Genomic DNA, 23,662 nt, shown 5'->3' with positions numbered 1-23,662 from the left:
AATATAGTACATTGAAAGAGTTTAAAGGCTGTGTATTAGATAAACTGATTTTAATATCAGCAAGTGTATTTTCCCCATTATTTTCTATTTGTGAGAGATTAAAATCACAAGTTGATAAATGACTGAAATCATGCAAACCACTTTACAACAATTAGCTCACCTTCAAATTACTATTCTCTGCAGTTTTGCATTTTAAATCAATGCAGAGATAACATTACTACACTTCATACTGTGGTTGTGGACATATTTATATTTTTTGTGAACAATCCCCAAATGTCTAGCACATAATACAAAATGAACAAGTGTTTAACAATTTACAGATTAAGAACACAGCTGCAGGTGTAGTAACCTAAGATTACAGAGATCAAATCATAGATTTCTGAAATTTACAAAAACAGGAGGAAAATAAAACTAAGTGATTTGCTTTACATACAGCACAATCTACAATAAATAAGTTATCTATCTTTAACCTATAGTCATGAACTGAACCAGCCAGTAATTCATGGCTATTTATAATGCCTCCTATTATGCACAATGTTACAGTTAGCAACTTTATAAACATAAAAGTTAAAAGTTGCTTTGTTAAAATTTAAGGCCCTTTCTGAAGCTCCTAAAAGTAATCATTCACGCTACAGGGTAAGTTCACTGACACATTTCCTCATTCAGTCTGCCGCTATTTTACAATATTATAGTTATAGGAAGGTAGACATGATTGCTCACTATTAGCTACCAGCTAACAACTTGAAAATGTAAAAATAATGTACATTTACAAAGGGGGTAAAAAAACAACACACTTAAAAGCTCAACAAAGCCAGTTTCCACACATTAAATCTTTACCATTCTTTGTTCAGTACTGGCAAACCTATTGTGAATATCTAGCACAGTGTAATTGATAGTTATAAACAAAGCAATATTTGCAGGTGCTATCAAAATGGAACATAGAAATATGCAAAGGAAGCAGGACTTAAAGTGCTATACAGTGAATAATTGTACACTATTTGCTGCAAGCATTGGTGAACAGTGCATGCATACCTCTGGATAGAGACCGGCTCTTACTTTTTTTGCCAAGATGTATTTCCCATTTTTAAAAATTTATAAACTAATTCTGGGTTTGAATAATAATTTCTCCATATACAAGATCAACATTTCACATAAATTCAGTAATGATAAAAATTTATGATAATGCATGCATTATAATATTGTGCTTTGTGATGCAAATCAAATTCTACTGAGCAGGTAGTACATAGTATTCTCCTCATATTGCAGCAATAATTAAGTAACTTTTTAAAACTCTTCCTACCAAGATTATTCTAAGATTCCCAACTTAAGGACCAAGCAGCATAATCTCAATGCTGTCCAAAACAGTCCTGACGAAGGGTCTCGGCCTGAAATGTCGACTGTACTTCTCCCTATAGATGCTGCCTGGCCTGCTCCTTTCCACCAGCATTTTGACAGTTGCTAGTCTCAATGCTTACTCTGCAGACATACATCAGCAGCAGAAGTGGAAATCTGAGCAGACTTCTGTGACTAGATACCAGCAAGGAAAATATCCCTGTATTAAACAGAAATCAAGTTAACCTCAATATACCAACCCAAAGTAGTCAAAATATACTAACCTGAAGAAAGTTTTAACTCTGGCATGGACAGTCCCAAGCCCAGCTGCGAAAGGAGGACAGCAAACCTGTCCTGTTAAAAAACCCAGAGCTACAGAAATATGAACAGAAGCTCCGAAGATCTCATTACTGGGAGATGAAGGATTTTCACCTAGAAGATGTATGAGGTCATGTGGTGAAAGAAAAACTCACAAAGCTGATCAACCTTTGGCTCAGGATGAGGGACTCTAGCAAACTGCTGTCCCAGTAAGGGGTGATGGGCTTAAGAAGAAGAAAAGATATTTTATGTTGGAGAACCTAACCGATGTTCAACAGGCACAACTATGAGGATTCAGTGAAGTTGGTACATTGACAGATTTACTCATTAATTACAGACATCAGCAATGCTGCTCTAAAGAATGTAAGCAAACATCCAGGATTAATTTGACCAAGTTTCTGACTTTAGACGAAATAAGCCTTGAGATTCTTCATCATTTGCTTATCCCTTTTCTCCCAGCATTGCTGAGCCAAGAAATTTACCATTTTGAGAATGAAACATAAACCTGTATCATTTCAGTGGCAGGTCACAAAGCAATGTCTTGAATCTTTTACTGTACCTTCTGTAACAGAGAAAACAAATCTTAAAGCATCACAAAGCAGAACATTAGCACTACAAATTTAAAACTATTTTGCTATTGTTTAAAATGAAAGAAAGTGCAAGTGAATTTAACAAACATACAGATGGAGTTCACAGGCTGCTAAATCAAATTATAACTTGCTCATTCAAACTGACAATTATTGTCCAAATAACAACAGCAAATCAAAATAGCAAATAATAGAAAATGATTCACCAATGTTCAGTGAATACTTCCTGTGATACATGACAAGATTATTTGATAAACAATATGCCCATTAAACATTAAATAACAATCTTCTCAAAAATTCATTTGTGCACCTGCATTTTGTTTGAAAGATGCAATAGGAAATAAAATGGAGACAAGATTAACAGACAACAGTAATCAATAATAATCTGAGGGCTGTAGAAAAAGTTATAATAGAAAAGCAGACATGTAAAGTAATCTAAATTAAAATTTAGATTTTAATCTAAAAACCTCAGGACCTGAGGAGGTGGAGAAAAGGATCAGCCATGATTGAATGACAGAGCAGATTCAATGGGCCAAATGGCCTAATTCTGCTCCTGTGTCTTATTGTCTAAATTAGTTTTGAAATCAAAACCTACAGATATGATTTTTAAAGAGCAAGCTAAATCAACAAGTAAAATTAAATGCAAAATTATCAACGGTTTAAAAAATACACATGCAAATCATGACACAAGAACCATTATGAATCCAAATTATTACATCCTTAAGTGCAGAGTACCCAAAGAGGCAAATTATATAAAACTAATTTCTTCTGAAAATGATTGACAAGTCTACTATTCACACAGTTTTCAAACATTATTGACCAAGTTGAATATTCAGTCTTTGTGATTCAAGCTATTAATGGTAATAATTTCAAGCTATAAATAGTTTTGTTGAGGTCTGAAGCTTCAGTATTTAAGTTCCTGTGTTCTGACATTCCACAGTAGTTAGTGCACTGCAGCACAAGCATCAAGATGATTATCTACTCATTGTGGTCCATCTGAATTTCTATTTACACCATGATTTCAACGTGCGTGCATATACTGTCATTTAAGAAAACAACAACCAGTGCTTAACCTTCGCAAAGCCTTGTTGAAACTGGGTAAAGTAGAAGTCCATTTGTGACGTAAAGTCTCTGCACACAGTGGACTCCAGATCACCAAATGTACAATAAAGTGCAGTTCCTAGGATGCTCAGAAGTACTGTGAAAATGCACAGCAGGATTAAGAGAAGGCAGGAATCTCCATTTACTTCATCTAAGTAGAAATAACAAAAAAAAATCAGCACATTGATATTTTTGAAAGCATTCTACTTATTAAAAAAGAATTTGCAAAATACTTTTTACATTTATTAATTACATTATTTTGACAAGGCTTACAAAAAGTAGTGGATACAGCCCAGTGCATCACAGGAAAAACCTTTGACACCATTGAGCACATCTATAAAGAGTGCTTCTGTGAGAAAGCAGTATATATTATCAAGGACACCCATCATCAGGCCGTGCTGATTTTTCATTGCTGTCATCAAGGAGGTGGTACAGGAGTCTTAGGCTCTACACCACGAGGTTCAGGGACAGCTATTAACCTTCAACCATCAGGTTTCTAAACCAATGTGGATAACTATTCAATACTGAACTGTTTCCAGAACCAATGGATTCACTTATAAGGACTCTACAACTTTTTATTTTGTATTTGCTAGTTTGTCTTTTGCAGTCAGTCTTTGATTCTATTGTTTCCTTATTCTGTGAATGCCTGCAAGAAAATGAATCTTAGGGTAATGTATGGTGACCTAGATGTACTTCGATATTTATTTTGAAATTTGAAGGTGCCACACGAGGGTGCTAAACTAGATAAGCACATACTGTATTACAGGAAAGATACTAGCATGGGTAGAAAATTGGCCTTCTGGCAGAAGGCAAAGTGTTGGGGGGGGGGAAGGGGGCCTTTTCTCTTTGGTTACTAATGATGTTCTGCTCCTACATCTTATGGTCTAATTGTATTCAGGAAAACAAGATAGGTTTTGTGGGATGGAAGCAATGAAAGCAACAGTAATGCCAAGTGAGCATCTGACAGACTTGAAAGTGAATAAAAAAGACAGCTTTTCCAGAACACATTTATCATAAAATGTCAGCTATGCTGAAAAATACATGGAGCAAATATTTACAAAATTTCTATAACAATAAGCTCAAAATTCCGATAAAAATGGAAAGAGTCAGATGTTTAGAGTCAGAATTTCATTGACAAGTAGAGCCACTGTCCTCTGATCTGGTTCTAGTAAATGGATACTTACAGTTAGAGTAATACAGCATGGAAACTGGCCCTTCAGCCCAACTGGTCCATGCAAACCACAGCAACATTTCTGCTAGTCCCAATTACTCTCATTCAACCCATAACCCTCCAGCCCCTCTCTTCCATGTACAGTACCTATAAAAAGTACCCCCCCCCCCGGAAGTTTTCATGTTTTATTGTTTTACAACATTGAATCACAGTGGATTTAATTTGGGTTTTTTGACACTGATCAGACTCTTTCATGTCAGAAGTGAAAACGGATCTCTAAAAAGTGATCTAAATTAATTACAAATTTAAAACACAAAATAAATTATTGCATAATTATTCACCCCTTCAAGTCATTATTTAGTAGATGCAGCTTTGGCAGCAAATATAGCCTTGAATCTGTGTGGGTAAGTCTATCAGCTTTGCGCATCTGGACACTGCAATTCTTCACAATTTTTCTTCAAAACTGCTCAAGCTCTGTAAAATTATATGGGGATCATGTGTGAACAGTCCTTTTCAAGTCCAGTCACAAATTCTTGATTGGATTGAGGTCTGGACTCTGACTTGGCCACCCCAGGTCATTAACTTTGTTGTTTTCAAGCCATTCCTGTGTAGCTTTGGCTTTATGCTTGAGGTCATAGGCCAGTTAGTTTAACATCTGTAGTTGGGAAAGTGCTTGAAGCAATCATTAAAGAATAAATAGGCATTAGGCAGGCGCAGCATGGATTTAGCAAAGGCAGATCTTGTTTGACAAACTTACTGGAGTTAGAGTTCTTTGAAGAAACAATGAGCACAGTGGATAGAAGGGAACAGATGGACCTAATTTACTTGGATTTCCAGAAGGTGGTCAATAAGGTGCTGCATAAAAGACATCCATAAGACAAGGATGCAGAGAATTGGTGGTGCCGTATTAGCGTAGATAGAGGATTGGTTAACTAATAGAAACCAGTGAGTTGGGATACATGGGTATTATTCATAAATAACAAATAACAGAGGTCTCAACACTGACCCATGGACATCCCATTAGTCACAGGGCTCCAGTCAGAGAACTGACCTTCAACCACCACCCTTGTTTCAGACTATCATTGCTTTATAGCACTGTAACGTTTAGATCCATAAATGAAGCATTCTGTGGAAATTTTCTGGAGAACCAGCAGAAAGTCCCAATGAGTAAACTGGACTACCAACTGTACAATCAGCTAAGATCACAATGACATGAGATTAAACACTGACAAAACAACACAACTCTTATCATTCATAACACAAACAAGAATGATTCCTGACTAAATGCTCTGCACGATACCCACTATGATTTCAAGATGAGCAAGAATAAAATGGGAATAAGTTGGAATTAAAATCAATGGACACTTGATGGCTGGTATGAAATTGGTGAAACAAAGGGGCTGAACAATGCAGTGCATTGATCCAAGGATTATATCAGTGTTTCAGAATCAAAGTGTGAAAAAATTTCACTCAGTGGATAATAGACCTTTGGAATCCTCTACACTAGTGACTGTGGTACACTTACACCAAATCATTTTTTTGGACTCAATAGAAATCTAGAATTTGAGGGATTTTAGAAAGTAGGTTTTCATGTACTAACCTGCATGGGAGGTTTAATTGATATTAAATAACCTACTTCTGATCTTTTATGACCAGAGTAAAAACATCTGCAGCAAAAAATGTAACAAATAAAAACAAGTTTTGTAAAAGGAACAGAAAATTTGATTATAATGTGGGATGAATTATGCTGATATATAATTACAAATATTTATCTTACACTAGGTGCATATAATTTATCTTCCTCTGTATCTTCCCAACACGGTTCTTTAAAAAAATGAAGAACCTTAATCCATATTGTCACCAAGGGATTGTTTAAAAATATATTAGATGAATATAAAAAGAACAAGATACACTCCTGAGAAAAGTGCTAATTGCTAGGAGGACAGAAGGCTGCTAAAAGAAGTGGGACACGTCCATCAGCCCTGTGCGGTGTTAAATGGCATTGTACTCATCTTTCACATCTGAAAGCAGACAACAGATGACTAATTTTACTATGAGCAGCTCTGCAGGACATAATGGTCATCATCCTGGATCAATCAGCAAGCAGAGCAAATAGGAATTTAAAGATTCCTCCAGATATTACTTTTTAAAATATATTAGTTGCAGTTAGCTTCCATTAACAAACTTCTCTCATGAAATTAATACCACTTGTTCCAATGAACCAATGAAATTATACATTTGCATAAGCATCAAAATCAAGTAGTTTATGAACAGTTTCAGTACTTTAACATCAGTTCATTTTAAATAGCACTTCTCATTACACACATTAGTTGCAATCAAGGTTTAATCTCATTGTTACCAGGAACAAGTGTGTGTTTTAAAATATCCCTAAAGGAGTGAAATGATGCATTTGTCTACCAATTACCATAATAAGAATTCCTAAGTTCATCAGAGCCTCGCTCCTTCACTTATACTTTTAATTTATAGGTGTCTAGAGGTTGTTACCTTGCCAACTAGATGCAAAGAAAGTATGATATTGTTTACTGGGTGACAGAAAAATATTTATTTAAATTTGAGACTAGAAACTTGAGAGGTAGAAAAATAAACTGCCCCATGAAAATAATGAGATGAAAAAGACTGGGCAAAACAGACTTGATTCTGTTTTTAAAATAAGTGCTAGTCACAAAGTGACATCGAGCTCTCAGTTTTGATTATATTTCCAGGTCTGTTACAGCACATACAAGTACATGTAAAATAGCACATCATCCTCAAAGAGGTGTTAATATACACAGACATATTAGATCAATGTCCAGCCTAATGTACCAATGACTACAGCTTCTACAAAAACTCAACAGCAAATAAAAAAGATGGACACAATCGCTATACATTTGTAGCTAGATTGCAACCCATGATTATTTTATTTTACATAAGAACATAAGAAATAGGAGCAGGAATAGGTCATCTGGCCCATCGAGCCTGCTCGGCTATTCAATAAGATCATGGCTGATCTGACCATGGACTCATCTCCACCTCCCTGCCTTTTCCCCATAATCCTTAATTCCCATACTATGCAAAAATCTGTCCAACCTTGTCTTAAGTACATTTACTGAGGTAGCCTCCCCTGCTTCATTGGGCAGAGGATTCCACAGATACTCCCCCGAATCTTAAGGCTTTGTCCCCTAGTTCTAGTCTCACCTATCAGTGGAAACAACTTCGCTGTCTCTATCTATCTATCCCTTTCATAATTTTATATGTTTCTATAAGATCTGCTCTCATTCTTCTGAATTCCAGCGAGTACAGTCCCAGGCGACTCAATCTTTCTTCATAGTCTAACCCACTCATCTCTAGGATCAACCAGGTGAACCTCTTCTGCACCAACTCCAAAGACATATATCCTTCCTCGAGTAAGGAGACCAAAACTGCATGCAGTACTCCAGGTGCGGCCTCACCAATATCCTGTACAGTTGCAGCATAACCTCCCTACTCTTAAATTCAATCCCTCTAGCAATGAAGGCCAACATCCCATTTGTCTTCTTGATAGCCTGCTGCACCTGCAAACCAATCTTTTATTATTTATGCAAAGCACTCCTAAGTCCCTCTGCACAGCAACATGCTAGTTATTTACCATTTAGATAATCTGCTCTTTCATTTTTCCTTCTAAAGTGGATGCCCTCGTATTTACCAACACATTGCATTCCATCTGCCAGACTCTTGCCCACTCAATTAACCTATCTACATCTCTCTGCAGACTTCTGCACAATTTGCTTTTTCACTCAATTTAGTATTACCAGCAAACTTAGATTGACTACACTCAGTCCCCTCTTCCAGATTGTTAATGTATATTGTGAACATGGTGGGCCCAACACCAGCCCCTGTGGCACACCACTCACCATTGATTACCAACCAGAGTAACACCCATGTATTCCAACCCTCTGCTTTCTTTTGGTTAACCAATCATCTATCTATGCTAATAAATCACCTCCAATTCTATGCATCCTTATTTTATGGATAAGTCTTTTATGCAGCACCTTATTGAACACCTTCTGGAAATCCAAGTAAATGACATCCATCTGTTCCCCCCTAACCACTACGCTCATTATATCCTCAAAGTACTAAAGTAAGTTTGTCAAACAGGACCTGCCTTTGATAATCCATGTTATGTCTGCCTGATGGATCCATTTCTTTCCAGATGCCTTGTTATTTCTTCTTTAATGATAGCTTCAAACATTTTTCCAACTACAGAAGTTACCTGCCTTTTGCCTGCATCCTTTTGTGAATAGTGGTGTGACATTTTCCGTCTTCCAATCTGCCAGGACCTGCCCAGAGTCCAGAGAATTTTGGTAAACTATGACCAAAGCCTCAACTATAACATCTCATTTCTTTCGGAAACCTGGGATACATTCCATCGGGACTAGGGGACTTAACTATTTTCAGGCCCACAAGTTTGCTCAGCACTACCGCTTTAGTGATAGCTATTGTATACAGGTCCTCAACTCCCATCACATTTTTCTTTGGCATGTTAGATATGTCCTCAACCGTGAAGACCGACTCAAATAATCATTCAAAACCTCTGCCATTTCCTCATTCCCATTGTCAATTCCCCCATCTTATCTTCCAAGGGGCCAAAGTTCACTTTAGCGACCCTCTTCTTTGTATAATTATAAAAACTTTTACTATCCTTTTTATACTTTGTGCTAGTTTATTTTAATAATCTATCCTCCCTTTCTTTATTGCTCACTTTGTGGTTGTTTTGTTGCTTTCTAAAGTTTTCCCGAACTTTGTATTTAGTTTGATGCCTTCTTTTATTTCCTCAGTTATCTGAGGCTGGCTCTGCTCACCTTACTGTCTTTGCTTTTAACTGGAATACTGTTGAGCACCGTGAAAAATTTCTTTGAAGGTCGTCTGCTGTTCCTCAGAAGTCTTACCAATCTACACTCACCATTGTAACCTCATTCCATTGTAGTCTCCGTTGTTTAGGCATAATACACTGGTTTTCGATTGAACTATTACACTCTCCATTTGTATGAGAAACTCAGTCGTACTGTGATCACTCTTGCTAAGACGATCTCTAACTACAAGATTACTAATTTTACCTGTATCAGTGCACAGGACCAGAATTACTGTTTATACGGTTTACTGATTTTACTGTTATACAGATCAAATTTCACTTCCTGAATTGGGCTATTAATTAGATAATTAATAATTAGATTAAAGATCGTTTAATGTCATTTTCTTGTCACAAGTATAAAGGAGAATGAAATAAACGTTTCCATAGAGGGCTGCCAGACTGTTCGGGCCAATGGGAATTGCACTGAAAGCAGCAAGCATAAAGGAGGGGGGGGCTTGCTGTTCTGGTTAACAACAGATGGTGCAATTCTGGTCATATTACGATCAAGGAACGTGTTTGTATTGAACTTTTTGCTGTTGGACTCCGGCCATATTATTTGCCAAGGGAAATCTCACATGCAATTGTGGTTGTTGTGTACACCCCTCCCTCTGCCAATCCAACACTGGCGTGTAACATCATTTACACCGTCACAGCCAGACTACAAACCCAGCACCCGAGTGTTATCATTACCATCTCGGGTGACTTCAACCATGTTACCATGGATAGAACACTGCCCAACTTCATGCAGTATGTGAGCTATACAACCAGAGGGGAGAGGACCCTGGACTTGATGTATGCTAACATTAAGGATGCATACAGCTCCTCTCCCCTCCCCCCACTGGGAAGGTTAGATCACAACCTGGTGCACCTCAAACCCTGCTACGTGCCTCTGGTGAAGAGTAAACCTGCAAACTCAAGGATAGTGAGTAAATGGTTAGGGGAGGCTTATGAGGCACTCCAGGGTTGTTTTGAGGTGACAGGCTGGCAGGCACTCTGTGACCCACATGGAGAGGATATTGATGGGCTCACAGAGCGCATTACCGGTTACATCAACTTCTGTGTGGACTGCAATGTTCTGGCAAGAACTGTCCTTTGTTATTCAAATAACAAGCCATGGGTAACAAAGGACATTAAGGCCATCCTGAACACTAAAAAGAGGGCATTTAGAGATGGAAATAGGGAGGAGCTGAGGACAATACAGAGGGACCTGAAAGCCAAGATCAGGGAGGCTAAAGACAGGTATAGGAGGAAGCTTGAGTGGATCCTCCAGTTGAAGGCAGTGTGGACAGGGCCAACGAACTTAACCTGTTCTTCAACAGATTTGACACAGTGGCCCCTGCCCATCCCCCACCCAACACATCTCCACTCTCCCCTCCTACCCCTCCTCACAGTCCCCCACCTGATACCACCACAGTGGGCTTCACAGCTGAACAGGTGAGAAGACAGCTGAAACAACTCCACCCAGCTAAGGCTGCAGGCCCGGATGGTGTCAGCCGCAGGGTGCTCAAAGCCTATGCCCCCCCAGCTATGTGGGGTACTTCACCATATCTTCAACCTGAGCCTGAGTCTCCAGAGGGTTCCTGTGCTGTAGAAGACGTCCTGCCTTGCCCCTGTGCCGAAGACGCCGTGCCCCAGTGGCTCCAAAGACTACAGACCAGTGGCATTGACCTCCCACATCATGAAGACCCTGGAGACTTGTTCTAGAGCAGCTCCGGCCTATGGTTAGGCCACACTTAGAGCCCCTCCAGTTCACCTATCAGCCCTGACTAGGAGTTGAGGATACCATCGTCTACCTGCTGAACTGTGCCTACGCCCTCCTGGAAAAGCTGGCGAGCACTGTGTGGGTCATGTTCTTTTGACTTCTCCAGTGCATTCAACACCATCTGCCCTGCTCTGCCGGGTGAGAAGCTGACAGTGATGCAGGAGGATGCTTCCCTGGTGTCACGGATTATTGATTACCTGACTGGCAGACCACAATATGTGCGATTGTAACACTGTGTGTCAGTCAGAGTGGTCAGCAGCACTGGGGCTCCATAGGGCTCTGTCCTGTCTCCCTTTCTCTTCACCATCTGCAACTCGGACTTCAACTACTGCACAGAGTCTTGCCATCTTAAGAGGTTTTCTGATGACTCTGCCATAGTTGGATGCATCAGCAAGGGAGATGAGGCTGAGTACAGGGCTACGGTGGGAAACTTTGTCACATGGTGTGAGCAGAATCATCTACAGCTTAATGTGAAAAAGACTAAGGAGCTGGTGGTGGACCTGAGGAGGGCCAAGGCACCAGTGATCCCCGTTTCCATCCAAAGGGTCAGTGTGGACATGGTGGAGGATTATAAGTACCTGGGGATACAAATTGACAATAAACTGGACTGGTCAAAGAACACTGAGGCTGTCTACAAGAAGGGTCAGAGTCGTCACTATTTCCTGAGGAGACTGAGGTCCTTTAACATCTGCTGGACAATGCTGAGGATGTTCTATGAGTCTGTGGTGGCCAGTGCTATTATGTTTGCTGATGTGTGCTGGGGCAGCAGGCTGAGGGTAGCAGACATCAACAGAATCAACAAATTCATTCGTAAGGCCAGTGATGACTGTGGTGTCTGAAAAGAGGATGCTGTCGAAGTTGCATGCCATCTTGGATAATGTCTCCCATCCACTGCATAATGTACTGGTTAGGCACAGGAGTACATTCAGCAGAGACTCATTCCATCGAGATGCAACACTGAGCGTCATAGGAAGTCATTCCTGCCTGTGACCATCAAACTTTATAACTCCGCCCTCGGAGGGTCAGACACTCTGAGCCAATAGGCTGGTCCTGGACTTAGTTCCACTTGGCATAATTTACTTATTATCATTTAATTATTTCTGGTTTTATTTTGTTATATTTCTACTCTATTATTGGTTGGTGCAACTGTAACAAAACCCAATTTCCCTCGGGATCAATAAAGTATGTCTGTCTGTAATTTTTACTCCCAATCTGATTTACTCCCAACCCGAAAAAAATAAAGAACACAATAACAATATAAAAAACAATAAATATATAAATACATAAATTTACATAAATATAAATACATAATACAATGCCCTACCTACCATTTACATGTACTGAAGAATGCAGTAGAACAGAATGATCTAGGAATAATGATACATAGTTCCCTGAAGGTGGAATCTCATGTGAATAGGGTGGTGAAGAAAGCTTTTGGTATGTTGGCCTTTATGAATCAGAGCATTGCGTATAGGAGTTGGGATGTAATGTTAAAATTGTACAAGGCATTGTTAAGGCAAAATTTGGAGTATTGTGTACAGTTCTGGTCACCGAATTATAGGAAAGATGTCAACAAAATAGAGAGAGTACAGAGAAGATTTACTAGAATGTTACCTGGGTTTCAGCACCTAAGTTACAGAGAAAGGTTGAACAAGTTAGGTCTTTATTCTTTGGAGCGTAGAAGGTTGAGGGGGGTCTTGATAGAGGTATTTAAAATTATGAGAGGGATAGATACAGTTGACGTGGATAGGCTTTTTCCATTGAGAGTAGGGGAGATTCAAACAAGAGGACATGAGTTGACGGGGCAAAAATTTAAGGGCAACACAAGGGGGAATTTCTTTACTCAGAGAGTGGTAGCTGTGTGGAACAAGTTTCCAGTAGAACTGATAGAGGCAGGTTCGGTATTGTCATTTAAAGTAAAATTGGATAGGTATATGGACAGGAAAGGAATGGAGGGTTATTATAGGCTGAGTGCGGGTCAGTGGGACTAGGTGAGAGTAAGCATTCAGCATGGACTGGCTGAGATGGCCTGTTTCCGTGCAGTAGTTGTTGTATGGTTATAAGATAGCTTATATACACATATTAATTGCACGCTGTACATAGGTGATTGACAAGAAATAATGAAAGTAGCGGTGGTTATTGGGTGGAGATACCGATCAGCCTTACTACTTAGGATCTGGTGATTCTGGTGTGTGGATGCTACATAGCCTCCTCCATGAAGGAAGTGGGACAAACAATCTATGAGCAGGGTGAGTGGAATCATTCATGATATTACTGGCCCTTTTCCAGCACCTTTCTTTATAAATGCCTTTGATGGTGGCTAGGCTGGCTTAGATGATGAGTTAGGCAGTCTGACGACCTGTTGCAGAGCCTTCCTTTCTGCTGCAGTGCAGTTTCCATACCAAGCAGTGATTTGGCATTTACTTTTATATCACTTGTATTACAAAATCAAGAACTAATATTCACATCTAAAATGTGCTCATGAAACCTCCAATTATACTGGCAAGTCATCTTACCCTGATCAAGTGCATCTTCAGGGTCCTGAAATCTTACTCTTCTCTTTGACTGTTTCTGTTGTGCCTGTGTGATTTCTTTGCCTGATCTTCCTTTTTTCAATATGGACACCAGGCCTTCTGGATGGATGCTCTGTTAGCAAAACAGCAGAATATATCAATGTCTGTATATAGTATCACTGAACCACTTCTGACCCATAGTAAAAGATGAGCACTCCACACCAAATTTACATTTCTGCTTAGCCTTCAGGCAAACACATCACCAGCTATAAATCTTTCATTTTGATTTTCTATGACATTAATGCTAAATTAAGGGAGTGATGTGTGGTTGGAAGTGTAGTTAAGCAGATTAAATTCCAAACCAAGACTCCATTCAGCTGCTCAAGAGAATATGAAAGAGTAATGTGGTGTTGGGGTCTTTTCCTGGCCCACATCCATCTTTCAAATATAAATAATTAGTCTATCTTATTGATGTTTATAGACCTGGGGTGCATTAATTGACTCAATTGTACCAAAGTAATTTACTACAATTGCTGGAAATACTGGGGGAGAGAGCAGGAAGTGTCAGAAACACTCAGCAGATCATGCAGCATCCATAGAGAGAGAGGCAGGGTTAATATTTTCAGGAAAATTATCTTTTATACGAAGAACAGAACTGACACATCATGGGCTTTAACAATCAACTCTCTGCCATTGCAGTTTTCCTGCAGGATATATGTGTTGCTTTGTGCTTATTTTGGACTTCAAATGAAATTCTCTGTAAAGTAATTATAGACCTGTTAGCTTGACTTCGGTGGTTGGGAAGTTGTTGGAGTTGATTGTCAAGGATGAGTTTACGGAGTACCTGGAGGCATATGACAAGGTAGGCAGAACTCAGCATGGTTTCCTTAAAGGAAAATCCTGCCTGACAAACCTAGTGCAATTTTTTGAGGAAATTACAAGTAGGCTAGACAGGGGAGATGCAGTGGATGTTGTCTATTTGGATTTTCAGAAGGCCTTTGACAAGGTGCCGCACATGAGGCTGCTAAACAAGATAAGAGCCCGTGGAATTACGGGGAAGTTACATATGTGGATAGAGCGTTGGTTGATTGGCAGGAAACAGAGAGTGGGAATAAAGGGTTACCAATGGTGTTCCACAGGTGTCCATGTTGGGGTCGCTTCTTTTTACGTTGCACATCAACGATTTGGATTATGGAATAGGTGGCTTTGTGGCTAAGTTTGCTGATGATACAAAGATAGGTGGAGGGGCCGGTAGTGCTGAGGAAACAAAGAGTCTGCAGAGAGACTTGGATAGATTGGGGGAATGGGCAAAGAAGTGGCAAATGAATTACAATGTTGGAAAATGTATGGTCATGCACTTTGGTAGAAGAAATAAACGGGCAGACTATAATTTAAATGGGGAGAGAATTCAAAGTTCTGAGATGCAATGGGACTTGGGAGTCCTTGTCCAGGTTGAGTCGGTGGTGAAGAAGGCGAATGCAATGTTGGCATTCATTTCTAGAGGAATAGAGTAGAGGAGCAGGGATGTGATGTTGAGGCTCTATAAGGCACTGGTAAGACCTCACTTGGAATACTGTGTGCAGGTTTGGGCTCCTTATTTAAGAAAGGATGTGCTGACATTGGAGAGGGTTCAGAGAAGATTCACTAGAACTATTCTGGGAATGAGAGGGTTAACATATGAGGAACGTTTGACTGCTCTTGGACTGTACTCCTTGGAGTTTAGAAGAATGAGGGGGGGACCTCATAGAAACATTTCGAATGTTGAAAGGCATGGACAGAGTGGATGTGGCAAAGTTGTTTCCCATGGTGGGGGAGTCTAGTACGAGAGGACATGACTTGAGGATTGCAGGGCGCCCATTCAGAACAGAGATGCAAAAAAAATTTTTTAGCCAGAGGGTGGTGAATCTATGGAATTTGTTGCCACGGGCGGCAGTGGAGGCCAAGTTATTGGGTGTATTTAAGGCAGAGATTGATAGGTATCTGAGTAGTCAGGGCATCAAAGATTATGGTGAGAAAGCAGGGGAATAGGATTAAAAGGGAGATTGGATCAGCTCATGATGAAATGGCGGAGCAGACTCGATGGGCCAAATGGCCGACTTCTGCTTCTTTGTCTTATGATCTATAACTTTGTAGGTATCTGTTTTCACTTGACATTAGAGGTTTTCCCCTGTTGGCTCAGTGTAAAAAAAAAAGTGTGTGTGTGGAGTGGGGGAATACTTTTTATAGGCACTCTAGATTCATCTTTTGTTTCATTTTAATGTCCAAAGCAATTCAAAAATATTGTCATCAATACAATCTTAATTAACTCAAAATATGAGAACAAGTGTAAGTTTTTAATCGAAAGTCAAAAATAATTCCAGATGCTAGATATCTGAAATTTGTTTTCATTTATTGAGGTTAGATAAAGAACATCATAAAATGGAAATCTTATTAGATTTTTTTTTACAGAAACAGGTGAAGGGCCATCTAGCAGGTATGTATTTAGGGAACAGTGACTACAACTCCTTAAGTTTTAAGAAAGGCTTAGATAATTATGGACCTTTCAGAAGCGTATTAAATTGGAGCAGGACAAATTACAAGAGCATTTGGGAGGAACTAGCCAGAGTTAATTGGTGGTAACTGTTTTTGGGCAAGTCTACATTTGAGTGTTTAAAGACCAACTGCACAGAGTACAGGATAGGCATGTTTCAGACATAAGGAAGGACAAGGATGGCAATGTGAGAAAACCTTAGATGTGAACACAGGTGATAAATTTAGTCAGGTAGAAAAAGTAAAACCATGTAAAGTTTAGGAAGCTAGAACACAAGAAGGAAATTAGGAAAGCCAGGACGGGCTGTGGAAAGTTCTTGTCAAGTTGGATGAAAGAGAATCTCAAGGCATTCTATACATACATCAAGAGTAAAAGGACAACGAAAGAGAGGGTAGGTTGAAAGGAGGAAAATTTGCTTGAATGTAGAGGATGTGGGCAAGGCCCTTAAATGAGTCCTTTACACCAGTATTTACCAAGGAGAAGGACATGGAGGATACGGAGATCAGTGCCAAGTGTATTGGTATGCCTGGACATAGAGGCTAAGGGGCAGATGGTGTTGGGTATCTTAAAGAGCATTAACGTAGACAAGTCCCCAGGACCTGATGGGATATACCACAGGTTATTGAGAGAGGCAATAGAAGAGATTGGTGGGTCCTTGACCAACACCTTTATGTTCTCACTAGTCACAGGTGAGAACCTGGAAGACTAGCAAGTAGCTAACATTTCATTATTCAAGAAGGTAATGAGAAATAATTCTGGAAACTATAGACCACTGAGTCTCACATCAGTGTTAGGGAAGTTACTTGGAGAAGCCTTAGGGATAAGACTTATAAGCATTTCAAAAATCATAGCCGAATTAGGGAGAGTCAGTATGGCTTTGTGCAGGGCAAGTTGTGACTGACTAAATTGATTTGAGTTTTTTTTTTGATGGGGTTACAAGGGTGATTGCTGAAAGTAGAGCTGTGCATTTTGCCTATGTGGGTTTTAGTAAGGCATTTGACATGGTCATTATCAAGAAGGCTCATCCAGAAGATTAAGATGAATGGAAGCCATGGTAAATTGGTTGATTGGAATCAGAACTGGTTTGCCCATAGAAGATGGAGGGTGGTAGCTGAAGGAACTTATTCTAGCTGGAGGTCTGTGATTAGTGATATTCCACAAGAATCTGTACTGAGACCTCTGCTATTTGTGATGTATATAAATGACTTGGTTGAAAATATAGTAAATTGGTAAGTTGTAGATGATACAAAGATCGGTGCTGTGGATAGCGTAGAAGATTGGCAAAGAATATGGCAGGACATTGATCAGTTGTGCAGCTATATTCAAAATACATTTATTATCAGAGCATTTATATAGTATACAACGTTGAGATTCATCTTCTTGCAGGTTGCCACAAATCAAAGAAACACAATAGAACCAGTTTTAAAAAAGCAGACAATAAAGACCAGCGAACACCCAATGGGCAGAAAAAGAAGAATAAACTGTGCCAACAATAAAAAAAGGTTAAAAACCCTATAGAACATTAACCACAGAGTTCCTGAAAGTGGGTTCCAGCCATGATGCCAGATAGGCACTGAGGTGAGTGAAGCCGGTCCAGGAGTCTGATGGCTCTAGGCCATAACCATGGAGAAAGTTTGGCACTGAAGCATTTTGCAAAGACTCTTAACAGTGTTGATGAGCAGAAGAATGTTAGCGTCCAAGGTCAGAGCTCCCTGAAAGTGGCTACACAGTTTGATAGGGTAGTTAAGGCAGCATATGGCATGTTTCCCTTTATTAGTCAGAGTTCAAAAGTCAGGAAGTAATGTTGCAGCTTTAAAGAACTCTCGTTAGGCCACATCTGGAGTATTGCATACAATTCCGGTTGCCCCATTATAAAAAGGGTGTGGAGGCTGCAGAAGAGGTATTCCTGGATGCTGCCTGGATTAGTGCACGAGCTTTCATAAGAGGTTTGACAAACTTAGATTGTATTCTCCGGAGAGGCGGAAGCTGAGGGACGAACTGATAGAGCATTATAAGATTCTGACAGTGTGATCGAGAAACCGTTGCAGCAGGAGGAATGAAGGGCTTGTGAGATAATTGGCAGGGATAAATAAAAGGAGGGGTAACTGAAGAGGAGCGGCCAGTGATGTGAGTGGCTCAGGGTAGAAGTGGAGCTTTGAGGCTTTGGCTTGACAGGCTTCGGTGAGGTAAGGCCAGGTAAGTTCCTTTAACTAATTTAATTAACTTAGGGGTAGGTAATGGAGGCAGCAGTTAAGGCAGTCGAGTGCTCCCAATGCAGGATGTGGAAAGTCAGGGACAGCACAATTGTCCCTGATGACTACACCTTTAAAAGGTGCATCCAGCTGCAGCTCCTGACAAACCAAGTTAGGGAACTGGAGCTGGAGCTGGATGAACTAAAGATGATTCGTGAGGCAGAGGCAGAAATAGACAGGAGTTTCAGGAAGATAGCCACCCCTAAAAGTCAGGAGGCAGGTAGCTGGGTGACTGTCAGGAGAGGGAAGGGGAGTAGACAGGAAGACAAAGCACTCCTGTGGCCGTTCCCATCAACAATAAGTACAGCCGGCCCTCCTTAGCTACGAATTCAACCAATTGCAAATTGTGAAAACCTGGAAGTGCTCTTCCAGCACTTGTTGTTCGAGCATGTACAGACTTTTTTTTCTTGTCATTATTCCCTAAACAATGCAGTATAACAACTATTTTACATAGCATTTACATTGTATTAGGTATTATAAGTAATCTAGAGATGATTTAAAGTATACGGGAGGATGTGCGTGGGTTATCGTGGATCGGGATCGAAAAAAAGCGGAAGTTCTCTTACTCAGTAAGTTGGAACAGGTACATCCAATATTATTTAGCGTCAGTTAGTCAAACATTTGCATTTGTATATAGTATATATTCTACCTTTCTATGCATATAAAACACTTAAGAATGCATGTTTCAGCGCTGGGCTCGGGAAGTTCCCGAGTTCAATCTAGTGACAGATCGCTATCGAGTGCGCTCTCCACCATGCTGGGTTTATAGACAATAGACAATAGGTGCAGAAGTAGACCATTCGGCCCTTCGTGCCTGCACTGCCATTTTGAGATCATGGCTGATCATCTACTATCAATACCCGGTTCCTGCCTTGTCTCCATATCCCTTGATTCCCCTATCCATAAGATATCTATCTAGCTCCTTCTTGAAAGCATCCAGAGAATTGGCCTCCACTACCTTCCGAGGCAGTGCATTCCAGACCCCCACAACTTTCTGGGAGAAGTAGTTTTTTCTTAACTCTGTCCTAAATGACCTACCCCTTATTCTCAAACCGTGCCCTCTGGTACTGGACTCTCCCAGCATCTGGAACATATTTCCTCTATCTTGTCCAATCCCTTAATAATCTTATATGTTGTAATCAGATCCCCTCTCAGTCTCCTTGATTCCAGCGTGTACAAGCCCAGTCTCTCTTTGATGTGGAAGATCAAAAACCCAAACCCACCAAATAAACCACTGTGTTGCTTATTGAAATTACTTAATTGTAGCTTTCATCGGGGCACAGCCTTTCTCACTTTATCCTTTGAAATTGTTCCGATCGTTGACCGATGAAGCCTAACGATTTTACAATGACCGATGGTGTTTCGCCTCTTTCCGATTGCTTTATTATTTCCACTTTATTTTCAATCGTTATTGTGATTATTTTCGTGAACAGAAACACCGCGGATTCAGATCTCTGCCGCTGGGTCCACCACACTGAGTCAGGTTAAATAAGGTCTTGGGTTCCGCTGGGTCCTAAAATCTACCGCGAATTTTGTTATCTGCGAGGGGTCCCGGAACCAATCCCTCGCGGATAAGGAGGGTCGACTGTATACCGTTTTGGGTACTGTTGGTGGAGACAACCTACCGGGGACAAGTTGTTGTGGTCACATCTCTGGCACTGAGACTGGACCCTCAGCTCAGAAAGGAAGGAGGGAAAAGAGAAGAGCAGTAGTGATAGGGGATTCGATAGTTAGGGGGACAGATAAGAGGTTCTGTGGGAGAGATCGAGAATCTCGGATGGTCTGCTGCCTCCCCAGTGCCAGGGTTCGCGATATCTCGGATTGATTTCTCGGTATTCTCAAGTCAGAGGGTGAGCAGCCAGATGTCAAGGTCCATGTACGGACCAATGACGTGGATAGGAAGGTGGAGGAGGTCCTGCAAAGAGAGGTTAGGGAGTTAGGTGCAAAGTTAAAGGACAGGACCTCCAGGGTTGCAATCTCAGGATTGCTCCCCATGCCACATGCTAGTGAGGCTAGAAGTAGGAAGATAATGCAGCTAAATATGATGATGCAGGAGAGAGGGCTTCATGTTTCTGGACAATTGGGCTTTGTTCCAGTGAAGGTGGGACCTGTTCCAATGGGACAGTTAACACCTGAACATCCTTGCAGGTAGGTTAGCTAGTGTTGCTCTGGGGGGGTGGTGTTTAAACTAGATTTGCAGGGGGAGGGGATCCAGAGTGTTAGAGCAGATGGTGAGGTTGAGGAGGATAAAGGTCATGTGAGGACTGCCTGTGTGGACAGAAATCAAAGGTTTCTATGTGATAAAAATGTTCTCAGGTGCCAAACTGAAGAGACTGGGGAAGAAGTGTCTGGCTCTCAAATACAGAAAGATAGGAGACAGCGTGTGAGGGAGGATAGGCAGGTGACAGAGCAAGGACGCGCTCAGACCGAAGGTATGAGATGTATCTATTTTAATGCAAGGAGTGTTGTGAACAAAGTGGATGAGCTTAGAGCATGGATCAGTACTTGGAGATACGATGTGGTGACCATTACAGAGACTTGGATGACTCAGGGACAGGAATTGTTACTTCAAGTGCTGAGTTTTAGATGTTTCAGAAAAGACAGGGAGGGAGGCAAAAGAGGTGGGGGTATGGCACCACTGATCAGAGATAGTGTCACGGCTGCAGAAAAGGTGGACACCATGGAGGGATTGTCTATGGAGTCTCTGTGGGTGGAGATTAGGAACAGGAATGGGTCAATAACTTTACTAGGTGATTTTTTTTATAGGCCGCCCAATAGTAACAGGGTTATTGAGGAGCAGATAGGGAAACAGATCCTGGAAAGGTGTAATAATAACAGAGTTGTTGTGATGAGAGATTTTAATTTTCCAAACATCAATTGGCATCTCCCTAGAGCAAAGGGTTTAGATAGGGTGGAGTTTGTTAGGTGTGTTCAGTAAGGTGTCTTGACACAATATATAGCGAAGCCGACAAGAGGAGAGGCTGTACTTGATTTGGTATTGGGAAATGAACCTTGTCAGGAGTCAGATCTCTCAGTGGGAGAGCATTTTGGAGATAGTGATCATAATTCTATCTCCTTTACAATAGCATTGGAGAGAGATAGGAACAGACAAGTTAGAAAAGCGTTAATTGGAGTAAGGGGAATTATGAGGCTATCAGGCAGGAAATTGGAAGCTTAAATTGGAAACAGATCTTCTCAAGGAAATGTACAGAAGAAATGTGGCAAAAGTTTAGGGAATATTTATGTGAAGTTCTGCATAGGTACATTCCAGTGAGAGAGGGAAGTTATGGTAGGGTGCAGGAACCATGGTGTACAAAGGCTGTAATAAATCTAGTCAAGAAAAAAGCTTACAAAAGGTTCAGAGAGCTAGGTAATATTATAGATCTAGAAGATTATCAGGCTAACAGGAAGGAGCTTAAGAAGGAAATTAGGAGAGCCAGAAGGGGCTATGAGAAGGCCTTGGCGGGCAGGATTAAGGAAAACCCCAAGGCATTCTACAAGCATGTGAAGAGCAGGAGGATAAGACATGAAAGAATAGAACCTATCAAATGTGACAGCGGGAAAGTGTGTATGGAACCAGAGGAAATAGCAGAGGTACTTAATGAATACTGTACTTCAGTATTCACTATGTAAAAGGCTCTTGGTGACAATAGTGACGACTTGCAGCAGATTGAAAAGCTTGAGCATGTAGATATTAAGAAAGAGGATATGTGCTGGGGCGTTTGGAAAGCATCAAGTTGGATAAGTCGCAGAGCCCAGATGAGATAGTAGCCCAGGCTACTATGGGAGGTGAGGGAGGAGATTGCTAAGCCTCTGGCGATGATCTTTGCATCATCAATGGGGCTGGGAGAGGTTCCAGAGGATTGCGAATGTTGTTCCTTTATTCAAGAAAGGGAGTAGAGATAGACCAGGAAATTATAGATCAGTGAGTCTTACCTCAGTGGTTGGTAAGTTGACGGAGATGATGCTGAGAGGCAGGATCTTTGAACATTTGGAGAGGTATAATATGATTAGGAATAGTCAGCATGGCTTTGTCAAGGACAGGTCATGTCTTACAAGCCTGATTGAATTTTTTGAGGATGTGACTAAACATATTGATAGAAGGAAGAGCAGTAGATATTGTGTATATGAAATTCATCAAGGCATTTGATAAGGTACCCCATGCAAGGCTTATTGAGAAAGTAAGGAGCATGGGATCCAAGGGGACATTGCTTTGTGGATCCAGAACTGGCTCGCCCATAGAAGGCAAAGAGTGGTTGTAGACGGGTCATATTCTGCATGGAGATTGGTCACCAGTGGAGTGCCTCAGGGATGTGTTCTGGGACTCTCTGTGATTTTTATAAATGACTTGGATGAGGAAGTGGAGGGATGGGTTAGTAAGTTTGCTGATGACACAAAGGTTGGAGGTGTTGTGAACAGTGTGGAGGGCTGTCAAAGATTACAGCGGGACACTGATAAGAAGCAAAACTGGGCTGAGAAGTGGCAGATGGAGTTCAACCCAGATAAGTGTGAAGTGGTTCATTTTGGTAGTTCAAATATGATGGCAGAATATAGTAATAATAAGACTCTTGGCAGAGTGGAGGATCAGATGGATCTTGGGGTCTGAGTCCATAGGATGCTCAAAGCAGCTATGCAGGTTGACTCCGTGGTTAAGAAGGCGTACGATGAATTGGCCTCCATCAATCGTGGAATTGAATTTAGGAGCCGAGAGGTAATGTTGCAGCTATATAGGACCCTGGTCAGACCCCACTTGGGAGTACTGTGCTCAGTTTTGGTCACCTCACAACAGGAAGGATGTGGAAGCCATAGAAAGGGTGCAGATGAGATTTACAATGATGTTGTCTGGATTGGGGAGCATGTGTTGTGAGGATAGGTTGAGTGAACTCGGTCTCTTCTCCTTGGAGTGAAGGAGGATGAGAGGTGACCTGATAGAGGTGTATAAGATGTTGAGAGGTGTTGATCATGTGAATAGTCAGAGGCTTTTTCCCAGGGTTGAAATGGTTGCCACAAGAGGACACAGGATTAAGGTGCTGGGGAGTAGGTCCACAGGAGATGTCAGAGGTAAGTTTTTTACTCAGAGAGTGGTGAGTGCGTGGAATGGGCTGCCAGCAAAGGTGGTGGTGGTGGATACAATAGGGTCTTTTAAGAGACTTTTGGATAGGTACATGGAGCTTAGAAAAACAGAGGGCTATAGGCAAGCCTGGTAAT

At 40.9% G+C, this 23,662-nt stretch overlaps 1 protein-coding gene across 9 annotated transcripts in view; it reads right to left on the bottom strand.

Moving 5' to 3' along the window:
* Positions 1 to 33: 33 nt before the first annotated feature.
* The window catches only part of cnsta (consortin, connexin sorting protein a), a 103,951-nt gene continuing 80,322 nt past the window's right edge, over positions 34 to 23,662 (bottom strand). For all 9 annotated transcript variants that reach the window (XM_059985574.1, XM_059985576.1, XM_059985577.1 and 6 more), the window contains 2 exons: positions 13,676 to 13,805; positions 34 to 3,489 (listed from right to left, as the gene is read on the bottom strand). In XM_059985574.1, coding sequence (XP_059841557.1) covers positions 3,284 to 3,489; positions 13,676 to 13,805 — 336 coding nt within the window. In that variant the 3' untranslated portion in view covers positions 34 to 3,283. The remainder of the gene's footprint in view (positions 3,490 to 13,675; positions 13,806 to 23,662) is intronic.

Source organism: Hypanus sabinus, chromosome 12 (genome assembly GCF_030144855.1).
Source record: "Hypanus sabinus isolate sHypSab1 chromosome 12, sHypSab1.hap1, whole genome shotgun sequence".
NCBI classification, from domain to species: domain Eukaryota; kingdom Metazoa; phylum Chordata; class Chondrichthyes; order Myliobatiformes; family Dasyatidae; genus Hypanus; species Hypanus sabinus.
Note: the sequence above shows the minus strand (reverse complement) of the source record. Positions and strands in the feature narration are given on the sequence as shown.